The following is a 25,935-nucleotide window of genomic DNA, read 5'->3' as shown; positions in this document are numbered from 1 at the left end:
CAGTTATTAACTGATATTTTTAACTACCGGTAAATTTACGTTTTTTTTTTTCCCAAAAAATGTGGATATTATTTGGTTTTTATTTACACAAAAATACAACAGCTAAGAAAACGCGTCAGGTAAATAAAATATTAATAAATAATAGTTGAATCTAAATTCTAGTAAATTTATCTTATTTACCCGGTTCATATTTATTTTACGAGAATGATCGAAATACGTTTGCATCTTTTTTAGATTGAAATATTACGAAGAGGAATTATGAGGTTCGGAAAGGTGTGAGCAAACAATATGAAAATAAGATATTATTTATATTTAAACATTTGGCACTATCGAAAAAGATATTTACGTTATTGACTTATTCCTTTGGTAATTATCGATAAAACAAAATAGTGGACTTGTCTACGATTGAGATAAATCTAAAATTACATTGTGAACTTACGATACGGTAAGTAGTTACAAGGGACAAAGGTAAGAAAAAGATTCTTTATCTCTTAAATTTGACTCAAGCATATTTTGGATGTAGAAAAGAAATAAAAATGATAAGTCAACCGCCCTATTTTTGTAAAAAAATATATTCAAAAAATCACTCACTAAATAATTTGTCATATTTTGTCATCAGGAAATTTCTTTCGCATAAAAACAATTTTTAGTGTGTTTGCGATTTCAATATGCAGAATAAATTCTTAATAATACGTATAAACATGCAAAAATATTCAAAATAACATACATTTCGAGGACCTCTATTAAGGTAGCCATTTCGCCGCTTCGTTAAATGTAGAATAAAAACTAATGATGCCGAATATTATTTAACTTGCTTTGGCTAATTATATTACGCGACGTTGCACTAGACAAAAACATACAGCGTTGTATAAATGTAAAAATGCAAAAATATGGTAAACGTGCAATAAATTGTAGATCAGTTTTATCACTTTAGTAACAGACGCGAAGCTAATCACAAAACAAACAAATGTTCCGGGATATCGTTTATACGAGACGAGCTACTCTTGCAAAATAAACAGCGTTGAAATTTGCGGATGCTTTTATACACTCGATGCGTAGACTTGAAAAGCTCGTCACGGATTAGTCAGCGATTTAAAATAGCTTCATTTGACAATTTCGCGTAATGTTTTTCGCGGTCGAGACTTTTGACGCGGCTTCGGAGAAGTGTATTAAAGTGTTTGTCACCTAGAGAAGCTAGGTAGCTGCAGATTTTTCATCTCTGTAATGGAGTTTTTGAGGTCCGACAGGTCTGACTTGGCCATCTCCGCCGACGTGAGGTGGTGCAGCCTGGAGGACGCATACTGCCGGCTGCTGCTGGAGGAGCTGCTGCTAGTCGAGTTGGACACCATCTATAAACAGAAAGACACTCATGAGCCGTGGGGACAGGGGTACAAAACAAACGGTAAGATCTCATCATTCAAAATAACATTACAAATAAAACAAAATGTTTAAGTCGTCATTAGGACAACACATCAGACCAGGAACTCTTGAGCAATGGTTTGATATTATTAAGGTATAATACTCTCCAATAGCAAGAGTATTTGTCCCTTAAACATAGTGTCGGCCTCGTGGTGCCCTACGATGCAAGAGGTCTCGGGTTAGATTCCCGACATGGTTGATACGAACGTATTTTTACACACTATAGTCCCTGGACCAAGTACCAACCTGAAGCGCAAGACTGGCCATCTCGCCTTCATGTAACAAAAATAACCAAGATACGCTGCAATTGGTGGACTAATGTAGTGCCTATGCACTATTGGGTGCGGCAAGGGAATTATGATGATGATAAAATATAGTTTCCCTGATGTGAAAGATGTCTATCTCCAAAGTGATAATATTCAGCTGCCTGACTGCTCTTCTAATCGGCACAACCAAAGGCAAGTTGGTTCTGGAAGCCGGGAGGTACAACAATCAGTAGTCAGTATCCGCACTACTTTTTAATACTAGATAAAATGACTTACGCTTCGGGTGCTAGTTCAAGGAGCTTTAAAATATTCTAGTGTAAAAACACCCGTTGAAACAAATAGTTCATACCAACAGTGTTGGTAATCAAACCTGAGACCTCTTGCATGAAAGGCAAGGCGCTGATCATTAGACTTCAACGCGAAGATAAACAATGGTGTTACATTACATAAAAATACGTTTTAGAAGAAACTCCACCTCCATTTATTTGGAATAATTGTAAATGTTTAATCAATGTTGCGTGCAAAAAGGAAAAATAACCCTGGATGAGCGTTTACGACTCGTGCACCTGCTAAAATATAGCAATAGGTCGATTGGGCAGATCACATGGGATTGATAATTATTTCCCAATTTAAATGACAATTCTTTCTAAATAATTTGGTCTAGCTATTGGAAGGAATTTTAGAAAAATGTGCATTGGGGCAAAGGCCCTGCACGTGTTATGGGTCGGTGTCCCGGACATTCTTTGGAGACCATAAATCTTCTTTACAATCTTCGCCAGATCACTATGCGCGTATCGGTGTTATTATTGTACATCAACAATATTTTGAGTTTGTTCAAATTTTTGTAGACAAGGACTGGATTCAACTCTCTGGGGAGGTGTTAACATTAACATATTACCACAGAGATAAAGAACATTTAAGATAAGGTAATATAGAGCCCTGTAGATGCCTAGACTTCTATATTACCTTCTCTTAAATTTTCTTTATCTCTGTTGTAATATGTTAATTATTGTACATGTTGGTGAGGGTGAGTGTGTTTATATTGGGGGTGTGTGTCTGTGTTTATATATATATATATTTATATGTGTGTATGTGTGTATGTGTGTGTGAGTATTGTATATATGGGACAATGTGTAGTAAACATGAGTGGACTTATTGAATAATAGGACAACCACCTTAATAATCGATGTAAAATGGTCAAGAACGCTCCGGAGAACCCAAATTAAAAAATATGTGTTGAAAAAAAGTTTAATAAAGTAAATAAATGTGTTTGATCTCTGTCTCATCTATGTGTCAAGCGCCGCGACGCGAAGGTGACGTCGCGACGCTGATTCAACAGTTTGCTTTAGGGATGGGTTGGCGCCAAATCGAATCTCGTAAGGGGAAAACCGAAGATTCGACGAACGAACAACGGTAATGTATTATGATTCTCACAGTGGCAGATTTAGATTGGATTTGTCAATGGTTTCTCATCACAGACTAAATAATTTAATGTATTTTAGACTATGACAACACTATCTTGTTTATTTTTGACTATGTAGTGGTCATTGCTTTTATTAGTATCAATGAACTCATATTAATTTTATATCTATATTTTTTTTATTAGTTAAGGTATTATTAGATGTTCAAATTTTTTTGTACAACTATCTAAAATAAATACAACACAATACTCGTAATAAAAAAAAGAATATATATATATATATTTTTTTTTAATTTTATTATTTTTTAATGTATGCCGGACGGATGAATAAATAACAGTTCTGGAGGTGAAACAGAACCAGAACCCTTGTCTAGTATTTTTGATTCGAAGCCTGCTTTCAGATAAAAATCCTAAAAAATAAGTCAAGATAAGTCCACCTCGTTTAGTGGTTGGCGCGGTCGCTTATCGTGCTTAAAGTTGTAGGTTCGATTTCTGGGAGGGTAGACGTGAAATATTGATTTAAAAAAAACACTTCATTTACAATTCTAAAAATTGACAATAAGATTTCTAAGCAGATCTTAAAATTAAAATTTTGACAAAACATTTAAGAAAAAAATAGCTCAATGGCTAATATTGATTATTATTTTATGATAACATTCTACTATTAAAATTTTTGTACATATATTTTGTATGAAAAATACGTTTATCTATCCTTTAGTTTTAATAATGTTAATATTACTTTTTAAATTTACATAATTCCTGTAACCTTTTTCTTTGAAAACGAAAAAAAAACCTGCTGACAAGCCGGTTTCGCGGTTTAGTGGGTTTCATTATTTTTCCTTTTATATTTTCTGTTCAAGTATGTATCTTCTTAAATAAAACAAATATTTAAAAAAAGGTGATTGGTTCGATATTTAAATATTTTAATGCCATGATTCCACCAAACTCTTGGTTTTTATGTAATGGAGAGCGGGGTCTAAACTAACACTTTTTACATTTGTACTCATTGGGTCAAATCGATTAAATATAGAGTAAAACTCGTTTAACAGCCAGGGACTATGCGCAGTTATTTATAATTTTACGTGCATATTCTACTGTTGTCTGCTCAAAATAATGAAACTTAAAAAAAAAAACATTCAAGTTTTTATTATTTACTAAAATTTTCAGACCATTTCCTAAAAGTTGTAAGTAAGTTGTGCTGGAAAAATGGAAATCGAGCTGTGGTAGAGTGGGGTTTGAACCACGGAACTTTGGTCTGTGAGTCCACAATACTACCACGGGACATCAATTTATTTGGTTCAACTATCGAGGATTTTTGGAGACATAACAAGTGTTACTTTGGACCCCGCTAAAGGGGTCAGTTGTAACACGTAGTGGAGTCGAATCAAATCGAGCATAAAAGACGGAAGGTGTTGATCACAAATTTCATTCTTAATACACAAACAATCAAAAAAATTACAAACGTATGATTTAGGATCGTCATCCACTTTTAATTTAAAATTGTTTACCAGTGACCGGGTTTCGTCGTGACCGACATCGTTGAAATAGTAGGAAAATAAACAAAATCTTATGTAATATACAAGTGAAATCAAGGGTTTATTATCATGATTTTACATCATTGTAAGAATGGACAAACTTAAGTTAAATTAATTAATTTTAGTATTATGCAGTATACTGGTGAACAATAATGAGGAAATTCGGTGGTTTTTTAAAATATTTTTTTGATTTGTTAATAGACTATTAAACAAAGCCAAAAAATTTTTTTTCCATTTTTTATATATCGTATTATCGGAGCTATTTGTATTTCTGAAATAACTTCGCGTGTGACGTCAGAGGTTCTTATCCGGTTATTCTAGATCAGTTCTTCTTGTTGGTCCATCCACGGCAAGCAAACTGGAAATCTCCCATTACTCTCATACCATAAGTCGACTCATCTAAACCAGAGACGTCATTCAAAGTAGTTCGTTTTTATTAAAATGATTTTTATTATTTTTTTCGTACATTTTCAGGAAACTTTGCCGTACAATTTTAATGCTCAAAGTTTTACCGCGCGCAAGAAAACATTTGTTAGATCAATTTCCCGTAGGGTTGAAGTTCCTCATTCTAAATTTAAAGTGGTCAAAACTAAAAAATGTATTTTCCTTATTATTATTAAAATGCAGTTATACTAAGAAATTTCATAAGAGTAATTTAATAAAAGGAAATAAAAAGCGAAGCAATGATAGGCAATTTAAAAACCTAATTAAACAAAGGAAATTGCGTGAAACATCAGATAAATTATAAATCATACTTCTTCACAATTCACAAAAATACAATGTCATAACGATTAATCACAGAATAAATTAATGTTGTCATAAATGTGATTACCAAATAATATTACACAAACCGCAACCAAAATATCAAACCCATATTGAAAGGGGGTGTGTTTACGGGAAATGACACATTTACAATAATATGAAGCGTGTTCTCTGTCTCTGTTAAAATGTTTGCCGATTTTGAATGTATTTAAAAATGGAATCGTTTTTTTACCAACCATATACATACATTTTTTAAATTAGCTAAAAGAAAAAACATAGGTGTGTTTTTTTTTTACATTTGCAATTCACAATTTTCCGCCCAACAAGACATAAGCCCTTATTCTGTAACTTCGAGTACTTCATTTAGTAAATTAATTCGTATCGTCTGAGCGGGAACTACTTCTACTACTACCATCACGCCATTTCCCCGTAGGGGTAAGCAGAGATAATGCACCGCCACACACGTCTATCCTGGCATACATTTCTAGCCTCTTACACATTAATACATCTTGTCATACATGCCCTTCGGTTCTGTCTGCTTTTGACATGACGAGACTTAAGATTTTGGTTTATCTGATCATGTCGCGTCTTCCTTGGCCGTCATCGTCTTACGTTACCGTTCATTTTCGCCATATTTACTTGTTTTATCATTATTTCGTCATCCATTCGTTCTACATGACAGAGCGATCTCAGGGACCCATTCTAAATCTTATAAATTATACCCGATTCAGATTTACACTCTCGCCTGATTTCATCATTCGTAACCCAGTCATACCCGACCGAGTTTCTCCAGGGTATGCTTGGCTACAGCAGTTCAGAGACTAGAAGGAATATGTATTTGACTACACATTTTTATCGATTGTTGCGCGGTATAATAAATAATTCTGAGATTATGATGATCATTGATTTGTATGTTCCTGATAATTACCTAAGACAGCGTCAGCATGGATTGTTTCATATTCCGATATACAGGACTAACTTGCCGATGGTTATGCCTGTTGGAAGGGCTACCGCTATGCTAAACAACATCGCTCTGAATGATGATCTGTTCCTTGTATCCGAAGGGGTTTTCCGGAGCAGGATTCTCCTACTGTTTTAACAAGAGTCTCTTTATGTATTTTTTGTCTTTTTATAATATGTACGTATTCAATTTTATTTTGTAATGTATGTATTATTTCAAATAAATTAATTGAATTGAATACATTGATTTCCCACACATTCGTCAAAGAAAACGCATTTCGACCGCGGTCACTCTGCTTTCACCCTTCCTCTGCCAGTTCCATGTTTCACTTCCATACATAAGTGTTGGGACTAAAACTCCGTTGTGCACTGCCAGTTTAGCTGCGATTGACACATTTTTATTAGCAATTACTGTGCTTAGTCCCCCGTTCATTTTGTTGCCCGCATTCACTCTCCTTTCAACATCTTGAGCGGAAACGAGAGCGAAATACGATTTTAATTTCGTTAGGGTGAGGTGGATATACTTTAAACGATCGAACTTACGAAACGAAGCAGTGAAATATCACATACTACGAATACCGATAAAAGTAAGTGAAATGGATTTATAAAAGTTAATTGTATTTTAAAAATCGATATGGATGAATGTTTTTGTACATAAATTTTAAAATAAAATTGTTAAAAAATATGTCTCCGCAAAAACGTAACATGTTTGGCTTTGACAATTCGTCGCGTTGGGGAAACAAGGTTCTATTAAACAAAATAAGTTTTTTTACTTTTATAATATGTACTTATATTTGAATTCGGCTCAATTTTCATTAAAATTTCAAAGAGAAACGAAATCAATCCTTCATTATTATTACCTGAGTTTATTAAGACAATATTAATAAAAAAATGTAATATAAAATAATCTCTTCATTTCAAACTTTCAAGTCTCAAAAAAATCATGAATCTACTCAGAACATTGTTTCCCTAATGCGATGATTTGTGACGTCAAGATTCGTGACGATGTTCTTTTTTAATTTGAACGGTCACAAACAAAGTTCAAAATTGAACAGAATCGTGACGTATTCGGGGCGTGGCCAATGCAATGAACCGTTTTCGCGGGAATCAAAAATACATATATATGTTACTTATACGTACAAAAAAAAATTGAACTCCACAGTACTTCATAGACACTTATTATTTTATATTTTTTTAATAAATATTTCCCAATTGTGACAGGATCTATGGCAGAATGAAGTCAGAATGTTCAGTAATTTATTTTCATTTTCAATATTATGATTTATAATATTTATATTTATTGTCGGCCTCATCGTGTAGTGGTCAGTGTGTTTGCCTACTGTCAAAGAGGTCTCGGGTTCGATTACCGACATGGTTAAAATAAAACATTTATTTAATAAAGTTTTTAAACTTGAATACTTAATAGTCTTTTAAGTGGCACCTGAAGCGTAAGAATGATCATCCTACCTTCATGTAACGAAAATGATCAAGATACGCTGCGATTTAGTTTACCAATGCAGTGCCATATGCTCTATTAGGTGCGGAAAGAGAATGATGATGATGATGATAAAATTAGTTTAATTACTAAATCTTATATTATAACAAATAAACAAATTAACAATCACGTCATTTAAACAATAAACAATAAACAATCACAATATTTTAAACTCTTCTATAGAGCAATTTGTACCAATTTCAGTTCAAAGGGAAAACAAATATCCAAGTTGGTTTTCTAAGAATTTGATTGATTTAATAATCTCCAAAAAAATTATGCATAAGCAATATAAAAAAACCAGATCAATAACTGATTATATTGAATTCAATAAGATTAGGAAGTATTGTAAAAAAACATCATTAATATGTCACAATGCATATATAAAAAAGATCGAAGATAATATTCTGACTGATCCTAAGTATTTCTGGAGATATGCTAAAATCCTAGACAATAGCGATACTGGTATTCCTAAATCTATGAGATATGGAAATAATAGGTCTAGTAATATGCAAGATACCGTTAATATGTTCGCTGACTTTTTCTCCAATGTTTATGATGATGCCGTAACTTTAAATAAAACAATGGAAAATAAATTAACTGAGCTTATTGACCTGCCTAACTTTACTATTTCTGATAAAAAAATTATCAAGTTTGTAAAATCGTTGGATAAACGTAAGTCTGCTGGCCCTGATGGTATTCCTCCAGTCTACATTATAAATTGTATTCATATATTAGCACATCCTATTAAAATTTTATTCAATAAGTCTTTAACTACTGGCGTATTTCCTGATATATGGAAATATAGCCACATTACACCCATATTTAAAAAGGGTAGCAAAGATGAAATATCCAACTACAGACCTATTTGTATTCAGTCTACCCTCCCTAAGTTGTTTGAAAAACTTGTACTTGATAACTTAATTATACCTTTAAAACAAATAATTGCTCCTGAGCAACATGGGTTTATTACTGGTCGTTCAACAGTCACCAATCTCATTTTGTACGAGAATTTTATTGCTAGTGCACTTCATAAGAAGCACCAGGTCGACGCTATATACACCGACTTCAGTAAAGCCTTTGACAAAGTTTGCCACTCTAACTTGTTGCAGAAACTTGGTCGACTGGGAATACGTGATGAACTCTTAAAATGGTTCATTAGTTACTTATATAATAGAAAAATAGCAGTTAAAATAAATTCTCATATCTCCTATAGTTTTTTAGCAACAAGCGGCGTACCCCAAGGATCACACTTGGGACCTATTTTATTTTTAATTTATATAAATGATATTGTTGAAATTTTTAGCGATGTAAAATATTTGCTTTTTGCTGACGACCTTAAACTTTATAGAATTGTAAATAATACTGATGATTGCAATACCCTGCAGATGAATCTCAACAGAATTCACGAGTGGTGCAATAAAAATAATCTTTTTCTCAATATAGATAAATGCCAGGTTATTTCCTTTTCAAAAAGTAAGAAACCTTTAATTTTTAACTATTTGTTGAACCACGCAACAATTGAAAGAGTTAATTTCATTAGGGATCTTGGCGTAATTTTTGATGATAAACTTACATTTATCAAACATATTGACAAGATTTCAAACGAGGCGCTAAGTATGTTGGGATTTATTTGTAGGGTTACTAATAAATTTGAAAGTATCGCACCAATCAAGTCACTTTATTGCTCCCTGGTTAGAAGTCGTTTAGAATATATTTCTCCAGTCTGGTCGCCCCATTATCGTGTACATTCTGATTCACTCGAGCGCGTCCAGAAGAAATTTCTAAAATATATTAATTTTAAACTTCATATTCCTGCTGCTTTATTTAATTATAATCAATTGTTGTCTTCAGCAAATCTTTTAAGACTTTCTGATAGAAGAATCCTAACTGACCTAATATTACTTTTTAAGGTGATCAATTCATTAATTGACTGTCCAGATTTGCTGGAGTTGGTGTGTTTCCGTGTACCTGGTCGACATACCCGCCACAGATCTCCTTTTTGTTCTACAAGTTCTAGAACCAACTATCACATGCACTCGCCTATCCCTAGGCTCCATAGATATGGCAATCAGTATGAGGACAAGGCTGATATATTTGGTTCTGGACTTGATAGTTATAAAACGAGTCTGATTTCTTTTTTTCTCTCGCAATATTATTCTTAAACTTTTCTTTTTATTTAAAAATGTTTTTTCCTTTTTTGTTTTTTCATATTTATGTATTTATTTCGTTATTATTTTTGGTTGCTTTTATGTATTTACCTGCTTGTTACTATTGTTATAGTTATGCAATTTTTATAATTTTTTGTTATGTTTCTATATATGTATTTTTTAATTTTTTTTTCATATTTATGTTCAATATATGTTAAAGGCAATTTCTGCCGTTTATGTAAAATAAATAAATAAATAAATAAATTTCCCCGTAAGAGTAGGCAGAGGTGATACAACGCCACTTCAATCTGTCGTTGCTGCTTACCTCGATTCCTCAACATTCATATATCTTCTCATGCTCGCACGACTGTAATTTCGACATTTGTCTTGTTCATATTCAAGTATTTGTTGAATTCAAACAAGTCGTGTCGTTCTCGGTCTGCTCGTTTTCTGGATCCACCAACAATCGCATCATGAATCTTTTTAGCCGTTTTCCGCTGTCCATTCGCTTTACATACATGTCCAAAGCAACGCAACTTTCCTTTCTTGATTTTGTCGATCGTCCTGACCAGGGCCGCGATTATGAACGGCTATCTTCATCGGCTACTGAGACGGTATAAACTAATATCGATATTTATGTACGAAAGTATCTTCGTCGATAACCGGTAATTGAACACGTTTAAAAAAACAAATTGTAAACATATTATATTTTTCACACAGAAAACTTAATTTTACTTTGTAGATAAAATTGAAGATAAATTTTAACTTCCCATCAGATTTGTATAAGTTCAAAATTATTGAAATATAATTTGTAATACATAAGTATAGTAAGTAAGATATACATACTTAATATTTATTATAAATGTGAAAGTTTTGTTTCCGTCACGTCGCAACGGAGCAACCGATCGGCGTGATTTTTTGCGTGATAGCCGGAGAAATGAAGAGTTAAATATACTATTTTTTATCCCGAAAAAAAATAGCTCCCTCGGGTAAGTTCTTAGTGGAATAAAACTTAATAACGATGCTACGTCGACATAAAATAAAGGATCGTCGTATTTTTGCATGGCGATAGTTGTAGCGCCGGCAATCGATACAGGCTATTTTTTATCACAAAAAATACATCATTCCTTTGGATTTTTTTATTGATAAACGACAGAACAAATTATAAACTATTTTTCTCCCTAGTACCACGCGAGCGAGGCCGCGGGTAAAAGCTAGTATTATTTATATTTCGATGAAAAGTCAGAATCACCCATTTCATTTGTAAAGCGGTTGAATGGTTTGTCGCTAGATGGTGGTAGTGTTCAAGGAAAATGAAAAATAGCTTTCTGGGAAAGCAACATTCAAAGAAAATATATATGTGCATGAGTGATAACCATCCGACTTTACAGAGGAATACTTAGGGCCGGTTTTATAAACATCCGTTCGTTAACTTGATACCATTTTTAACTAATATTTGTTATACCGGCCGATTATTGCGTTTTATAAACGTTCGTAGCGTTACGAGCCGTTAAATCTATGGTTAAATGGTTACTGGCCGATTTTGGCCGGTTAAATGCATAACGATCCGTTACCTTCAGCGCCGCTGCCGTATTTGAGATGACAGTTGTTTTATCACATTGTTATTTGATCAAATCTCCGCCCTATTAACATGCAGATAGTCATTATTTTGGGATTTAGTTGAATTACTAGTTTTATATGTTTTTTACTCTGCGTGGAGGTACAAAATCAACTTTAATCTGATGGATAAATATATTCAGCCGTTAATTTTTAAACATTTTAAACATGGTTTATTGATATAAATGTATACTAAAATAACAAATAATAGTAAAAACTATCCATCGTACCTGCTCGTTTTTAATCATTTTAATTTCGATTCATAGCTCTTTTTTGTGTAAAAACTTCGTTCAAAATTGTCGAGTATTTGCATTTGATGTATTTTTTCATTCAATGCGAATGCGCACCGTTCGCATTTGACAGAAAGAGCTTAGATAAAAAGTTTTTCCATAGACAATTGACAAAAAAATATAGAAGCTGCGACTAAAATTTCAATTTCTATGAAAATGCTTACCGGTGACCGTCCGTTAACAAAAATGGTTTATAGAACACAAAACCGTCGGTTATCGTAACGAACGATCAACGGTTCGTTACACTTACGGAAGTTTGATTAGATGTTTATAAAACCGACCCTTATTAATTTTAATTAAAAACAGAATAGATTTTTATACAATTACTTTCAAAATCGGCTTTAATCAGATCTAGTTATTACATACGACAATCCGTCAATTGTGATTATTTGACTATTTTGTCGCAAACATGCTTGTGATATTGCATGTAAATTATTGTTACCTACATAAATATTATATCATTATTATTACCTAATAGTGCAAAAGACACAGGATTCGTAAACCAATATGGTTAACATTTTTTCCAATTCTCTTAAAGGAAACATGATCAGTTACCAGTCCAGAAACTATGAAATGACACTCTTAGTAGTGCGTACTTTGCTCTGCTTCAATCCACTGTGACTTTAGAATAGTTGGCTGGGGAGGTTGTGCGGCATCCATCTTAAAGACTTTAATAATTTTGCAGAAATTATTGCTTTGCATTATATCCCGGCGTCCTCCAACATATCCATCAAAACAGTTGTTCCAGTGCATAAGGGTACTGGATGTATCCGAGGCTACTTTACCTAAAAGTGGAACTGACACGCTTCTGGTCGAACAATAAGGAGAGGTCTCAGGAAAACGTATATGTATTTATTAATTTTTTCCCAAATAAGCGAAGATTAATAACAAAATAATGTGACCTCACTGGGGTTACCCGTGCCGAGGACACTTAAAATCATACTTTAAAAAAAATATTTTACATGTGAGAATAAACAAAGAAGACTTAATATACAGAGATACATTTTTTTACAATTTCTTTTTTAACGTTATATATGAAAACATTTCTCCACAATTAACAAATTACAACAGGGATGGAGAATACCTTAAATAAGGGAATATGGATGTCAAGGCATTTACAGGGCTTATGACCTGTCATTGGCTGGTTTAAGTGGCCACTTTACACACTGTGTAACATTCACCATTTTGCCTATGTTTGAACATCCATATTTCTTTAATTGTTCCATTTGTTGATTTTAGTGAAGTTAAAGAGCTGAAACCTTTATTGTTGTGAAGAGATCATCTGACTGAATTATTTCACATACTAGGCAACGCCTGAAAACAATTTTGAAATTTTTACACTTCTTCTTGGACCAGTTGGTTTCATTACAATATTTGAGTTTGTCCAAATGTTCGTAGACAAAAGACTGGATTTCACCCCCTCGGGAGTCATTAAGATTAACAAATTACAACAGGGGTGGAGAATACCTTAAATAAGGTATTTAAGGCATTTAAATGCCTTGACATCCATATTCCCTTATTTAAGGTATTCTCCATCCCTGTTGTAATTTGTTAATCTTAATGACTCCCGAGGGGGTGAAATCCAGTCTTTTGTCTACGAACATTTGGACAAACTCAAATATTGTAATTTCTCCGCAATATTTGAAAAGACAACTAATCAAAACAACTAATCTAAATCCATTTCATGATCGATATTCGTAGTTTGTGATATTTTTCTATTCTAAGCACATGTTCACCTTAACCCATGACGTTTTAAAGTAGCTCATTTTTATCAAAACGTTTGTTTATATATTGTTTCATACATTTTCGAGAAACTTCGCCTAACAATTGAATGCTCCGATTTTTACCGCGTATAAAAGAAAACACTATTTATATCCAATTTCCTGTGGCACTGATCTCCCTTATTAATCTAAATCAAAGCAAAATATATCTAGTAATTAAAATAAATTAATACAAAATATATTTGCAATTGTTGAGACGGATAGCCAGTTCTGTGTTAGACATTGAATAAACTGTATGTAATTATTAGTGATTTAATATTGAATGATAATAATTTACGAGGAATCAATAGCACAAAGTACGGCGTAACCGAAGGCAACGCGTAGGTGTTCCCAAAAATAAATAATTGTTTTGTACCTGAGCCAGTTAAAAGATTGCAAAGGTAGCCATGACAGTATTTCTGCCGCCAAAATACAGTACCGAGATGTGGCAAGCTGCCAACATGAAGATATTAATACTCATCTGTATTTACACGCGGTGATAATGGGTTTGATAAAAGATAGAAGAAAAATGACATTGGAAAACGAGAAGTCAATGAATAGGAAATATCACCTTTTTTTTACATTTTAAAAATAATATAAGGTCTATAAAATACTGTCGAGTAAAAAAAAAATTTTTGCTACTTGTTAGCAGCATAAAAAATATTTTTAAATTTGTAATTTTGGATTCCCGCAAAAACGGTCATTGTATTGGCCACGCCCTTATACTTCACGATTCATGTTTATTTTTTAACTTTGTTCGTAACCATTCAATTTTTTATAGAACATCGTCACAATGTTTTTTTATTTACTTAGGTTTTAGGTTTTTTTTTTGTTTTTGAAATTTGTTAGTTGTCAATTTTTACAAAAAAAAAGACATTTTTTTATTTATTTACTTTTTGACATATATTCTATTAAATCTTGTATATTTTTTTTCTTATCATTGTTTTAATTTTTTAAATTGTTCAAAAATCTTTTTAGTATTTTTTTTTTGTTTCTTTATTTTTAAGACAATGTAATACTATAATTGTTATTATTATATATTGTAGTGTATATCGTGGGCATACAAGAAAAATTGACCAAGTGACAAAATCAATGATGTTCAGGGGAGCCATTTTAATGTTTTTCTAAAGTTCAATTGCTTCTCAAAGATCAGATTTTTCAAGTAGGTGGTTGGTAATTTTACATTATATGTACGGTACTTTTAACTTTAATGAAAAATATGAACACATTTAAAAAAACATTATCACTTTCATTTAAAAAAAATTAATGGAAAAACTTAGTCAATTTTACCTGTAAAATTTGTCATGAAATTTGGCAGATAATCATTTTTGTTTCGTTCATTGAGGGAGATAGTATTTTATTTTGTAACTATAAATTATGTTTTTGGGATTTTTTATTTCAATAATCATTATTTTTAATATTTATAAAGGTTAAATGAACACAAAAATACAAAATAAATGAAAATAAACAAATAATTAAGAAGTGTTACGTAATAATCTAAAGAATAAATTTTATTAATGAAATTTTTCTTTAAAAAACGGTATCTGTCAAATACAAAACGTATACTAACTTACTAACTACTGATTACTAACTCTAACTAACTCTTCACTCGTGACATCACCTACAAGTAAAATTGACTAACTGTTACTTGGTCAATTCATTGGATCTTAAATTTACTAAAAAAAGTAACTATTTGTGTTGGTCAGTTTTACTTGTCGAAAATCTGTGAGCTTCTATCAAATAGTCACATATTTTACAAATTAAATTCTTTTTAGAGTGTCGGATCGACTTGGCATTTTTACCAGTCAAGCATTATGCTAATACGATGTCAAAAAGTCAATAATCTCAATTTCGACATTTTTGCAAATAGTCAATTTTACTTGTATAACCACGATATGTATATTATAAATGTAGCTTTAGAACAGGTATTTTTGTATCTAGTGAAGCTGCTATGATTATTTGCTTGCAATTTAATACGATGTCTAATCCTTTTTTTAATATTTGTATTGCATGTATTTCCTTTTATTTTTTTGCCAATAAACGCCGTATTTCGGCACTGAACATAAATTATCATGAACATGAACAACTAAATTTCTTCAATAAAACTTTGAAGAATATTATTTTTATTTTTTATACTACACCTTTTTAATGTAGTGATTTATTTAAATTTTATTTCGTTAATTAGTTCATACTTTATTTGTGTATCAACGTTTATTTATAATTGAACCCCAATCGAAAAAAATATTAACTAACATTTAAGTCATTTTGAGAAATTTAGACCTTTGCGTTTTGCTTTCAAAAAACATGTTTTATTGCTCATTCCAATTTTTTTTTTAATAATGTGGTTAGCATTACAAAATATGCATTTCGATTTTAAAAAAGAGTTTCTAGACCCAAAATTTTAAAAATTAATTTCATGACTCATTTTGATAAATTTAGATCTTTGCGTCTTGCTCAAAAATATGTTTTATCGCTAATTCCAAAACTATTATTTATTAAAAATGGAAAAAGAAAATTATTTTGAATATATAAAAGAGCATTTATTGCCAAAAATATTAAAATGAATTTCATAACATTTTACTTTATGTTTTTTACTTAATTATTTCACATTTTAAGCAATATAAAATAATAGCCTATGTGATTTATTTATTATTTTTTGTCAAAAAACACATGAGTTCACATTTTTAAAGAAAAAACAGGCTTTTCATAAAAAAAAACTACAAATAATTCTTCAAATACTAATCGTCAAAGTGACAGTAGTGCCAGAGTAATATGTAATAGGAATATGATTGAATGTGATTGAACGTGTAATTAATTAAATTAACATATTCTTCCCATTGGTAACACACGTAAGGGGTCTGTGAATTTGGTGTTAGACCAAGAGAAGGTTGGTTTACCTGTGTGGTCGTGCTGGTAACCTGCGTCTGGCTGGACGCGAGCTGGCTGAGCTGAGCCTTCCTGCTGGCCAGGCCCGACACCTTCATGCTCTCCATCATGGCCGCCATGTCTGTCCCTCCTCCCGCCGGCTCGGGAGAAAACTCCGCCACCTGTAAACAAATCAACATTAAAGCTGGGTTCACAAGAAGACAATGGTTGTTTACACGGAGAACGGTGCGAACATGAATACACAGCGACGCGCGCCACGAGCGAGTTTGCGGAAAATATTGGAATTCTAGGAGAACAAAATAAATAATAAAAAAAATAAAAAAACGTTTGCAACTACAAGGTGAGCAATCAATGCGCCGTAAGCAGTCGTGTTCGCTATGTTTAGTATATGTCGCCGCCATATAGTTAAATCAGTCACTCAACGGAGCGGCTAGGCTGTCCATTAAGTGCTGGCGTTTCACTGGATGGCTAGGCCGTTCGTTAAATGAATTAAAGATAAATCAACATTCAACTCGTTGGCTAGTTGAAAGCTAGCCCTTCGAAAACGGCCGAACCAAACGCCGTGCCGCTTAGGTTAGGTTTAAGAATAAAGAAGTAATCGTTTTTTACTTAACTTTAATAAGTTTGATAACTTAATAGTTAAGTTAATGATTACTCATTAAGTTTAATTAAGGATTAAACATAGAAAACTTTTTTATTATTATTAATTTAACAAAACCTATCCTAACCTAACCTAACTTCACCTAACAAAATAAATGTTCTTGTTATGTTAATCCTTTTAAATATTTTATTATCTAATTAGTTTTTTAAATTTATTTTTTATTGTTATAAACTTCTTTTGAATGCGTTATGTATATAATTTTAAGGTTTAATTTTTGTTTCTAAATCTTGGGTAAAAAGTATTATATGCGTTAATTAAACCAAATATCTTGATTTATATATATTATTTTTGTAAAAGGCATTTTTGCCGTATATTATGTTAAAATGAAATAATTAAATAAATTATTAGTGTTGTATTAAAATTAAAGAGGCTTTCGTTAAACTTTCATTCAACGAACGGCCTAGCCATTCAGATAAATACCTGCATATAATGCCTAGCCTAGAACAGCCTAGCCGCTCAGTTGAGTGGCAGATTTAATCATTTGGCAGCAACATATATGAACTGTATATTTTTTCCGGGTGCCAATTTAAGCAACATTTTCCTCTGAAAAATGAGCGAGAGCTACACGCACGCGCAGAGAAAGTATACGAATATTGTCCTACTGTCCTATCCGTGCGTTTTCACACAATCCACTGTACTACGGAGATAGCCCGCTGATCTATCTCTGGGACAACGTGCTAGTCCATTGTTCTGCCCCTTAAATATTTTGTCTCTTTCATTTCTTCTCACGGGGATAAAAGGTCCGATGCTAGTACAGGACAAACTTGTCCTGTCCTCTTATAAACCCTTCTTTACTGCTCAATTGTCCTTTGCATTTACAGGCTAACAAAAACATTATTGTACTGAATACAAAATGAGACTGGAGTGCTATAGAATAACAATGAATGTCAACATGAATCTCAAAAAATATTATTTTAGGCGGTATGCGGAAGGCGAAACATTATTTTATTTATTTATTATACATACGGCCTAAGTCATGAAAAAACATATGGAAAAGAAACTGAACAAAAATAACATAAAACTATGTAGCAATGACAAACAAGGGTAGTGAAATAATGATATATAACATATTCATAAAAACGATCAACATATAAGACTTAGAGCTAAACCATGAAAATCCATCTTCATTCCACACTGTTTTAGTGGCGAAAAGATCTACGAAAAGCCTGAAGCTCTATCCCAAAGAATTCCATATTAGGGAAAAAGGTCATACAAACAACAACAACAAACCATCACGCCATTTCCCCGTAGGGGTAGGCAGAGAAGATAGAACGCCATAATACTCTATCTTGGCATACAGACCTCGCTTCCTCTACATTCATACATCTTCTCATGCACGCACGCCGATTATTCCTACTTTTGACATGTCCATCTTCAAGTATTTGATGGACTTGATCGTGCCATGTCTTTCTCGGTCTTCCTCGTTTTCTGCATCCATCAACATTTGCATCGTAGATCCTTTTAGCCGTTCTTTCGCTGTCCATTCGCTCTACATGTCCAAACCAACGCAGCACCCCTTTCTTGATTCTGTCAATAATGCATGTCTCAGCCTTACACACTTCACGGATCTCGACATTTGTGCACCTATCATACATCGTTTTACCACACATTCGCCTGAGGGATCGCATTTCGACAGCATTCAACCTACTTTCATCATTATTTTTCCAATTCCATTCTTCGCTCCCATACATTAGAGTTGGAACTAGAACTCCGTTGTGAACTGCTAGTTTAGCCTCCTGCGATAAACATTCGTTTGCCAAAGTAGATTTTAGTGCACCGTTCACCCTGTTCCCGGCACTCACCCTCCTTTCAATATCTTTCTCGGCCTTTCCGTCCCTAGTAAACATACTTCCCAGGTACACAAATTCTTCTACCTGATTCAGAATATCTCCGTTCACGCTGATCTCACATTTAGTTATATTTTCATCCCTTTCAAAAACCATCACTTTCGATTTATCAACATTCATAAGCAAATCGCTTTTCTTGCATACATCGTAGACTTTTGTTACCAAGAAAAACGTCATTAGCTTGTATATTATGTAGTTTTTAGAAATATTTCATTTGGGTGTATTAAGTTCAATTATTAATTAATCATATTGTTGTACTAGTACGTAAATTTAAGTTAATCTGTAAATTTATATTTAAACAAATATAAACAAACAATTAAAAATTCATACCCTTATTTAACTATGTTTATATCCCAAAATGAATTTGTTGTACTCCTGGGAGTACAGAACAAAAATATACGTAAAAATATAAAAAAACATATTTCATCTGAACTTTACCTAGACCTGTACAATATGGATAAGATTTTTTTTTTTAACAGTACGATAAAATATAGGGTGGCATGATTCAGATATACAGATTATAGCATCAATGCCATCAATATGTTTCTTTTTTGGGTGATACCGTGTGTGTTGGATTTGTTCCGACGTTTCGGCTACCATTCCAGAAGCTATCTTCAGAGTAAATTGTGTGTTTTGTAAAAAAATAAGTGTGTTTACATACTAATAATAAGTACCGTGTCGCAGTCGGCAGTAGGCAGATATCTATTAGTTTTTGTAGTATGTAGTGCTGGGAACCATGTTAAGTTTAATATACTAGTACTTAAACACATACTATTTCCTACAAAACACACCGTTTACCCCGAAGATGGCTCCTGCAATGGTAGCCGAAACGTCAAAACAGATCTAACACACACGGTATCACACCAAAAAGAAACATATTGATAACAGTGACCGTGAAAACCGTCGCACCTATTTAGATTATAGCGTGATTCAGAAATACATAGCTTTGACAATAATATGCTGAGTATCACCTTTAAGCTGGAAGTAATGAGACAGCTTGCTTCTTGGATGCTTGCCTTGTAGGAACACATAGACAACGTTGTTAAATAAGATTTTTTACGTGTTCTAAGCATCTTAGAAAGAGGTGAAAAGAATTCAAAATTAGTTCTAAAATTGCATGCAGCAAAAACAGAATTGGTACCCAAATTACGGTGGGATTCGTTGAAGTTGATCTGAGCGAGGATATCGCAGGCATATTGTGCAGAAATATAAAACTAAAATCAGCCAAAACACTTCTGAATTAATGCGAATAACCGTTACTAGTAATGAAAACAATAAAAAAAAAAAATCATTTCAAATTCATATTTCAACAATTTTATCCAAACAATTTGTAATATGTATACATACTCGTATAGACGTATATGAGGATTTGCCTTTAATGAAGAACAGCACCCATTCAATTTGCCTTATCGACGTTCTTATCAGACTCGTTCTGGTACTGCGTTTAATAACCAACTTCTAACAAGGACTTGCTTCAGGTATTCAATAGTTCAGTCGCTCAGTCCAATCTATAAAACGCAATACACACAGCAAAGTTGCGTATGTGCAGGGCACAAGACCTCATGCATGTATAACTTATTATTTACCCAAAAGCGAATTATCGAAAACCAAAAACGTTCATAATGTCGAACGGAATGTTTTATTTTCATAGCATTTAAAATTCATTTAAGGAATTTTCTTAATGTGATTACTTGATCCCAAAAAGACTGTACATTGTAAAAAAATTACCATTGTTTTAGCATGTCATTCAAATATATTTTTAATTTATTTAACTCTAATACGCTGAACCAAATTTAAATATATTTTTTTGTAAATCTTTTTATCACCGGATTCTTTGTGGAAGCAGTTTTTTAGGGTCATAATCTATGATAGTAAATTAATTCCATTACAATCTATGAACAGGTACTGTGACAGAACCTTTTTGATTTAATAAACAACCCTCCCTCTAATGTTTCCGAAGGGTACGAGTAATAATAATAGAATAAAGTGGAATATAGTTTGTCCAAAATTATGAAAAAGGCGTTCTACCATTGAAAAAAAATATGCACCACAAATGCAATATTGCAAGCAAATTAAATGAAACATTGAATTACGATAATTGAGATCTCTATCATGGGAAGTTTTTAAAATTATTTATAACAAACCTACCGCTGCCAAACATAAAAAATATACATAGATGATTTGAATAATTTAACAAGGTATTAAATTTGCAATAAATTACTAAATTAACATTAATAAACCGACCGGTTTCAGAACACGACTGTTTCTTTGCCGAGGCGTAAAATTAAATATTTTTTTGCCGAAGCGCAATATAACAAGTATTGATTTATTTTAAATTGTTTGTTTACATTTTTAAATGATGCATTTTTTTTCATAGAGTCTTCATTCAATAAAATATACACACTATTACAATATTAATAAATTGTAAAGAAAACAAAGTATTAAAATTTATTTTGTCCCGATAAACTATTCTTAATAGTTTGTCATCGGGTGCTCAGACATTAGTTTTAATTCATAATCAAATAAAAGAGTAAAGACATAATACTTTATACGTATAAAATAATGAACATATATTATTTTGTTTTTGATGCTTTAAAAAATATTATTAAGAAGAAAAAAACTCAACAAAACCAGATAAAAATGGTTTGAAGAAATATTTTTTTGAAAGTAAGAAAAAAGAGTAAAATAATACAATTAAGATTAAAGAATAGATATTTACTTGGATACATTTTAAATATAGGAAAAACATATAAACACATAAATGAATAGTGTGTGCTCATAAATGTAATCAAAACAAGATAACAAGTAAAACAAAGTAAATTATAAAGTATATAAATACTAATATTTAATTAAATAAATAAAAGGACAACCATGTACATAAAATTAATCTAGTAACATGTATTTAGTGTTAATTTTTCAGACTATAGATTCTCGAAAAATAAATAGGGGGTGGTTATTGGATTGAATCACATGGGAAATAACAAAGTTAATGCTCCAAAAAATTGTTTTATTTTATTGTCTACTATATTTTAAAGTGACTAGGGCTTCCAGTCTCGATACAAATTTGAGTCTCGAAATTTAGAGATCTTTCGAGACTATGCGATACTGACAAAATTCGTATGAAAAAATAGTGAATGTAGTAAATAAATCACATTTATGGGGTCGTTCTCAATTTTCGTGATCTTTACAGTAAATATTTAATCAATTTTTAAAGGAGAGCGAATTCGTGATTAACGGTCTGAAAGAATAGGACATTTCCAGGAATCAGAAATGGTTGCTCGCCCAACCCTCTGAGCGAACACGCCCACCATAATATCAAATATTTCAGTCAGTTTCAGCCAGTTTTCAGTCTGTTAGCGTGCTATCGAATTAGGAGCTAGGCGATAATATATCTGCTTTCAAAAAATACTAAAATTTATTCAACGGTTAAATACAGAAACCCACAGAACAAAATTGGTACAGAATACATTTATATTTGAAAAAAAAACATTCAGTAATGAAGAATGGTATATTTTAAATATGTTTTTGGAAGACTTTACAAAAAAACGAAACATAACAGAGTTATCTTTAATCATCTATATCGTTAAATCTAATGTTGTGTATGAAAATGTCAAGTATCATCGTCGGAAACCTGTAATGGAACATGTCTGAAAATATGATTTATGTAAATATTTCATATTCAATTTGACTTAATAAGCAATTGAAGATAACTCTATTGATTTTTCGTTGTAATCAAATGTGGGGCGTGATTACAATGGGAAGTGAATAACAAAATTACCTATCTTCAATTATCGATAAAGTCACGTGAATTTTCTGTATGAAAAATGAAATATTCAAATATCAACTTTAATTACAGGTTACTTACAAAGATACTTTAAATTTTCATACAAATATACACATTTTCGTACATATTCTCATTGTAATCGGGTCTCTGGTACTAATGCAATCGTACCAGCAGCAAACTCTGACCTTATGATCTCTAATATTATATTACGTGCAATTATTTTTTTATTCTAAAACAATCGTAAAAGTTACACCTATAGTCCTTAAAATATAGCTTGCTTAAAATGACAGCTGTCAAACTAATGTGACTCGTGATGGAAAAGTACTGATCACTGATCACTGATCATGTACCAATCAAATCGATTTTATCAGTTTTTTCATGCAAACATGAAACTCTGTTTCCGAAAATTGAAAATGATGATTGAAAACGCAAAAACAAGCCTATTATAGTGTGTTTAAGACAATTATTCACCAAAAAATAAGACATTTATACTTTTTTCGTGAACATTATCCAATGAATTATTTTTTTATTCGATCAATTTGTCCCATCTCTAACATTTTTGCAAAATGGTGTTACCTTGTAAGAACGTCGTTAAAAATAGGTTTTGTTTAATTATTTTAAGGTTTAAAGCTGATTTTATTTAATTATGTTTATTTATATGTCAAGCATTGCATTAAAAAAAATTAACATGCCAGATAACAATGATTTTTCGTGTGTCAATATAAATCATTCCGTCTAAACGTTACTACAAAGTAATGTTGTCACTTTTGCTGACAACTGTCATTTTAATCGAGCTATATTTTAAGAACTATAGATATGACTCTTCGTGCGTTAAGTTAATATTAATGAACGCACGCAAAATTCTTGGCAAAGGTGAGTGGCGACTGGTATCTGATATCTTTGGTTGGTTAAAATTGTCAACAAAATGGTAGGTATACGATACTTTGTCATAATTTGTCTGTCCCGTAGTAAAGTTGTTAGAACTTCGGGCTAATAACGTAATATTAGTATTTTCTTATGTTGGGATTCACATTGTCAGCGCGTTTGCCTACCTTTGAAGTCTCAGGTTCGGTTCCCAGAATGGTCAACGTGAAATATTGATTTAAAGGGTGTTTTTACACTAGAATATTTCATAGTCCCTGGACTGGGCTGAGACCGTAATACTTATGATCTTACCTTAAAGTAACAAAAAAATAATCGAGATACCCTGCGGATGGTATATCAATGTAGTGCCCCATACACCATTAGTTGCTGATAGTGGAATTAGGCCAGATTTTTCCGATACCTACTATTAATCAATATAATTATTGTTCTACTCGAGTCAGGCGCTGTCGCTATCTACAAAGTAGACACGTATTCAAAGGGTCATTTTTTTGTATAATTTCTTTTAAGTTAACTTTAATTTGCTTATTCAGCGGTCTATTACCGCCCCGAAATTTAATGCGAGTGGGGATAGAATACAAAACAACGAAGTTGAAAAGTTCGAAAGTCGTTAATGTCTTGTATTGCGAAGTTTTAACCCTTTTTACTGACTAGTAATTTTATTATTTTATATACTTATCCACCATGCGCGTGTTTGGTGTCCAGTGTCCATAATTATAGTCCTTAAAATATAGCTTGATTAGAATGACATTTGTCAGAAAAGGTGACGACATAACTTTGTAGTAACGTCAAGGGAGTTATTTTTATTGACACACGAAAAATCATTCGTACCTGGCGTGTTAATTTATTTTTTTATACAATGCTTGACACATAAATCAACATTAATATATAAACTCAGCTTTAAAACTAAAAAAACTCAAATAAACCTAATTATCAACGACGTTCTTACAAGGTTACATCATTTTGCAAAAACGTTAGAGATGGGACAAATTGATCAATGTAAATTGATCGAATAAAAAAATAGTTCATTTGATGTTGTTCATGAAAAAAGTATAAATGTCTTATTTTTTGGGGAATAATTGTGTTAAACACACTATAATAGCCTTGTTTTTGCGTTTTTTATATCAATTTTCGGAAACAGAGTTTTATGATTGCATGAAATAACTAATTAAATCGATTTGATCAGTGATCAGTTAATTCCCATCACTAATGAAATTAGTTTGACAGCTGTCATTCTAATCAAGCTATATTTTAAGGACTATAGACTAATTATATTTTACAAGCTGCTTCTTAATTACTGTCTGACCGCTTACTACCCTTACATTTGGTGTGGATAAGTATTTGGCATATCTGAATATTTTGCGCGCTTGTTGTAGCATTTCCAGTGATAGATTCTTCGTTATTTCGGAATTGTTATTTCGACTGAAAAAATACACTGTGAGGCCGAAAGGTCTGAAATTTTCGGGTGTCTAAAATGTATTCAGGGCGCCAGATATAAAGGGGCGCTGCAGGCGCCCAATTTTATCCACTCGCTCATCGAGCGAGTTCAACTTACTCGTAAATTTCTTAAATTTAGCGACAAACTCGTTATAGTGGCCCACGATGAGACTATAACTACTCCAAAAAAGTCATTTGAAGTTGAATTTTTCTGCAGCCATTTGGACACTACCTCAATTTTACGCAATTAAAGATTTTAAAAGTTAGATGAGTACTCAAAATCTTGGTTCAATATAAAAAAGATTCCGAAAAAACCAGACCTTCTCAAACTTTGCGGTAATTTCCAATTGAAATTAACAGTAGATTCTAAATCCGATATAGATGGTTGTATGTTGTGTGATGAACTCATAAGTCTGAAATCATTTTTGCCTCATCAGAATGTGGTAAATCCTGTCATTGTTTTGAATTTTATCAAAGATCGTAACTTACAAGAACTGTACCCAAATTTATGGATAGCGTTGCGAATATTGATCACTATTCTCACCTGTAACGATTGCTAGTGGGGAAAGGATTTTTTTTTTAAAGCTTAAACTGATAAAAACTTATCTACGATCGACAATATTTCAATCTAGATTACCAAACCTGGCATCTTAGTCAATCGAAAATGAAATTGTGGAAAACATAAACTTTAGTACGTATAAAAGAGTTCATTGATAGAAAGGCTAAAAGTAAAATTTTATTCGTATTTTTTTAATAAATTTTTATTT

General features: G+C 32.1%; 1 protein-coding gene across 3 annotated transcripts in view; it reads right to left on the bottom strand.

Annotated features, from left to right (window-relative positions):
* Sarm (sterile alpha and armadillo motif) overlaps window positions 1–25,935 on the bottom strand; it is a 164,193-nt gene that overhangs the window by 39,763 nt on the left and 98,495 nt on the right. For 2 of the 3 annotated variants that reach the window (XM_088233918.1, XM_088233919.1), the window contains exons 2-3: window positions 16,569–16,718; window positions 1,186–1,349 (exon numbers count right to left, since the gene is read on the bottom strand). In XM_088233918.1, coding sequence (XP_088090044.1) covers window positions 1,186–1,349; window positions 16,569–16,718 — 314 coding nt within the window. Of the gene's footprint in view, window positions 1–727; window positions 1,156–1,185; window positions 1,350–16,568; window positions 16,719–25,935 lie in introns of those variants that run through there. The other variant, XM_088233920.1, reaches the window with a different exon arrangement.

This window comes from Micrasema longulum, unplaced genomic scaffold, assembly GCF_059751315.1.
Source record: "Micrasema longulum isolate JH-2025_06_02 unplaced genomic scaffold, ASM5975131v1 h1tg001163l, whole genome shotgun sequence".
Classification (NCBI taxonomy): Eukaryota; Metazoa; Arthropoda; class Insecta; order Trichoptera; family Brachycentridae; genus Micrasema; species Micrasema longulum.
The sequence above is the reverse complement of the archived record's forward strand: the minus strand, read 5'-3'. Positions and strand labels throughout refer to the sequence as shown.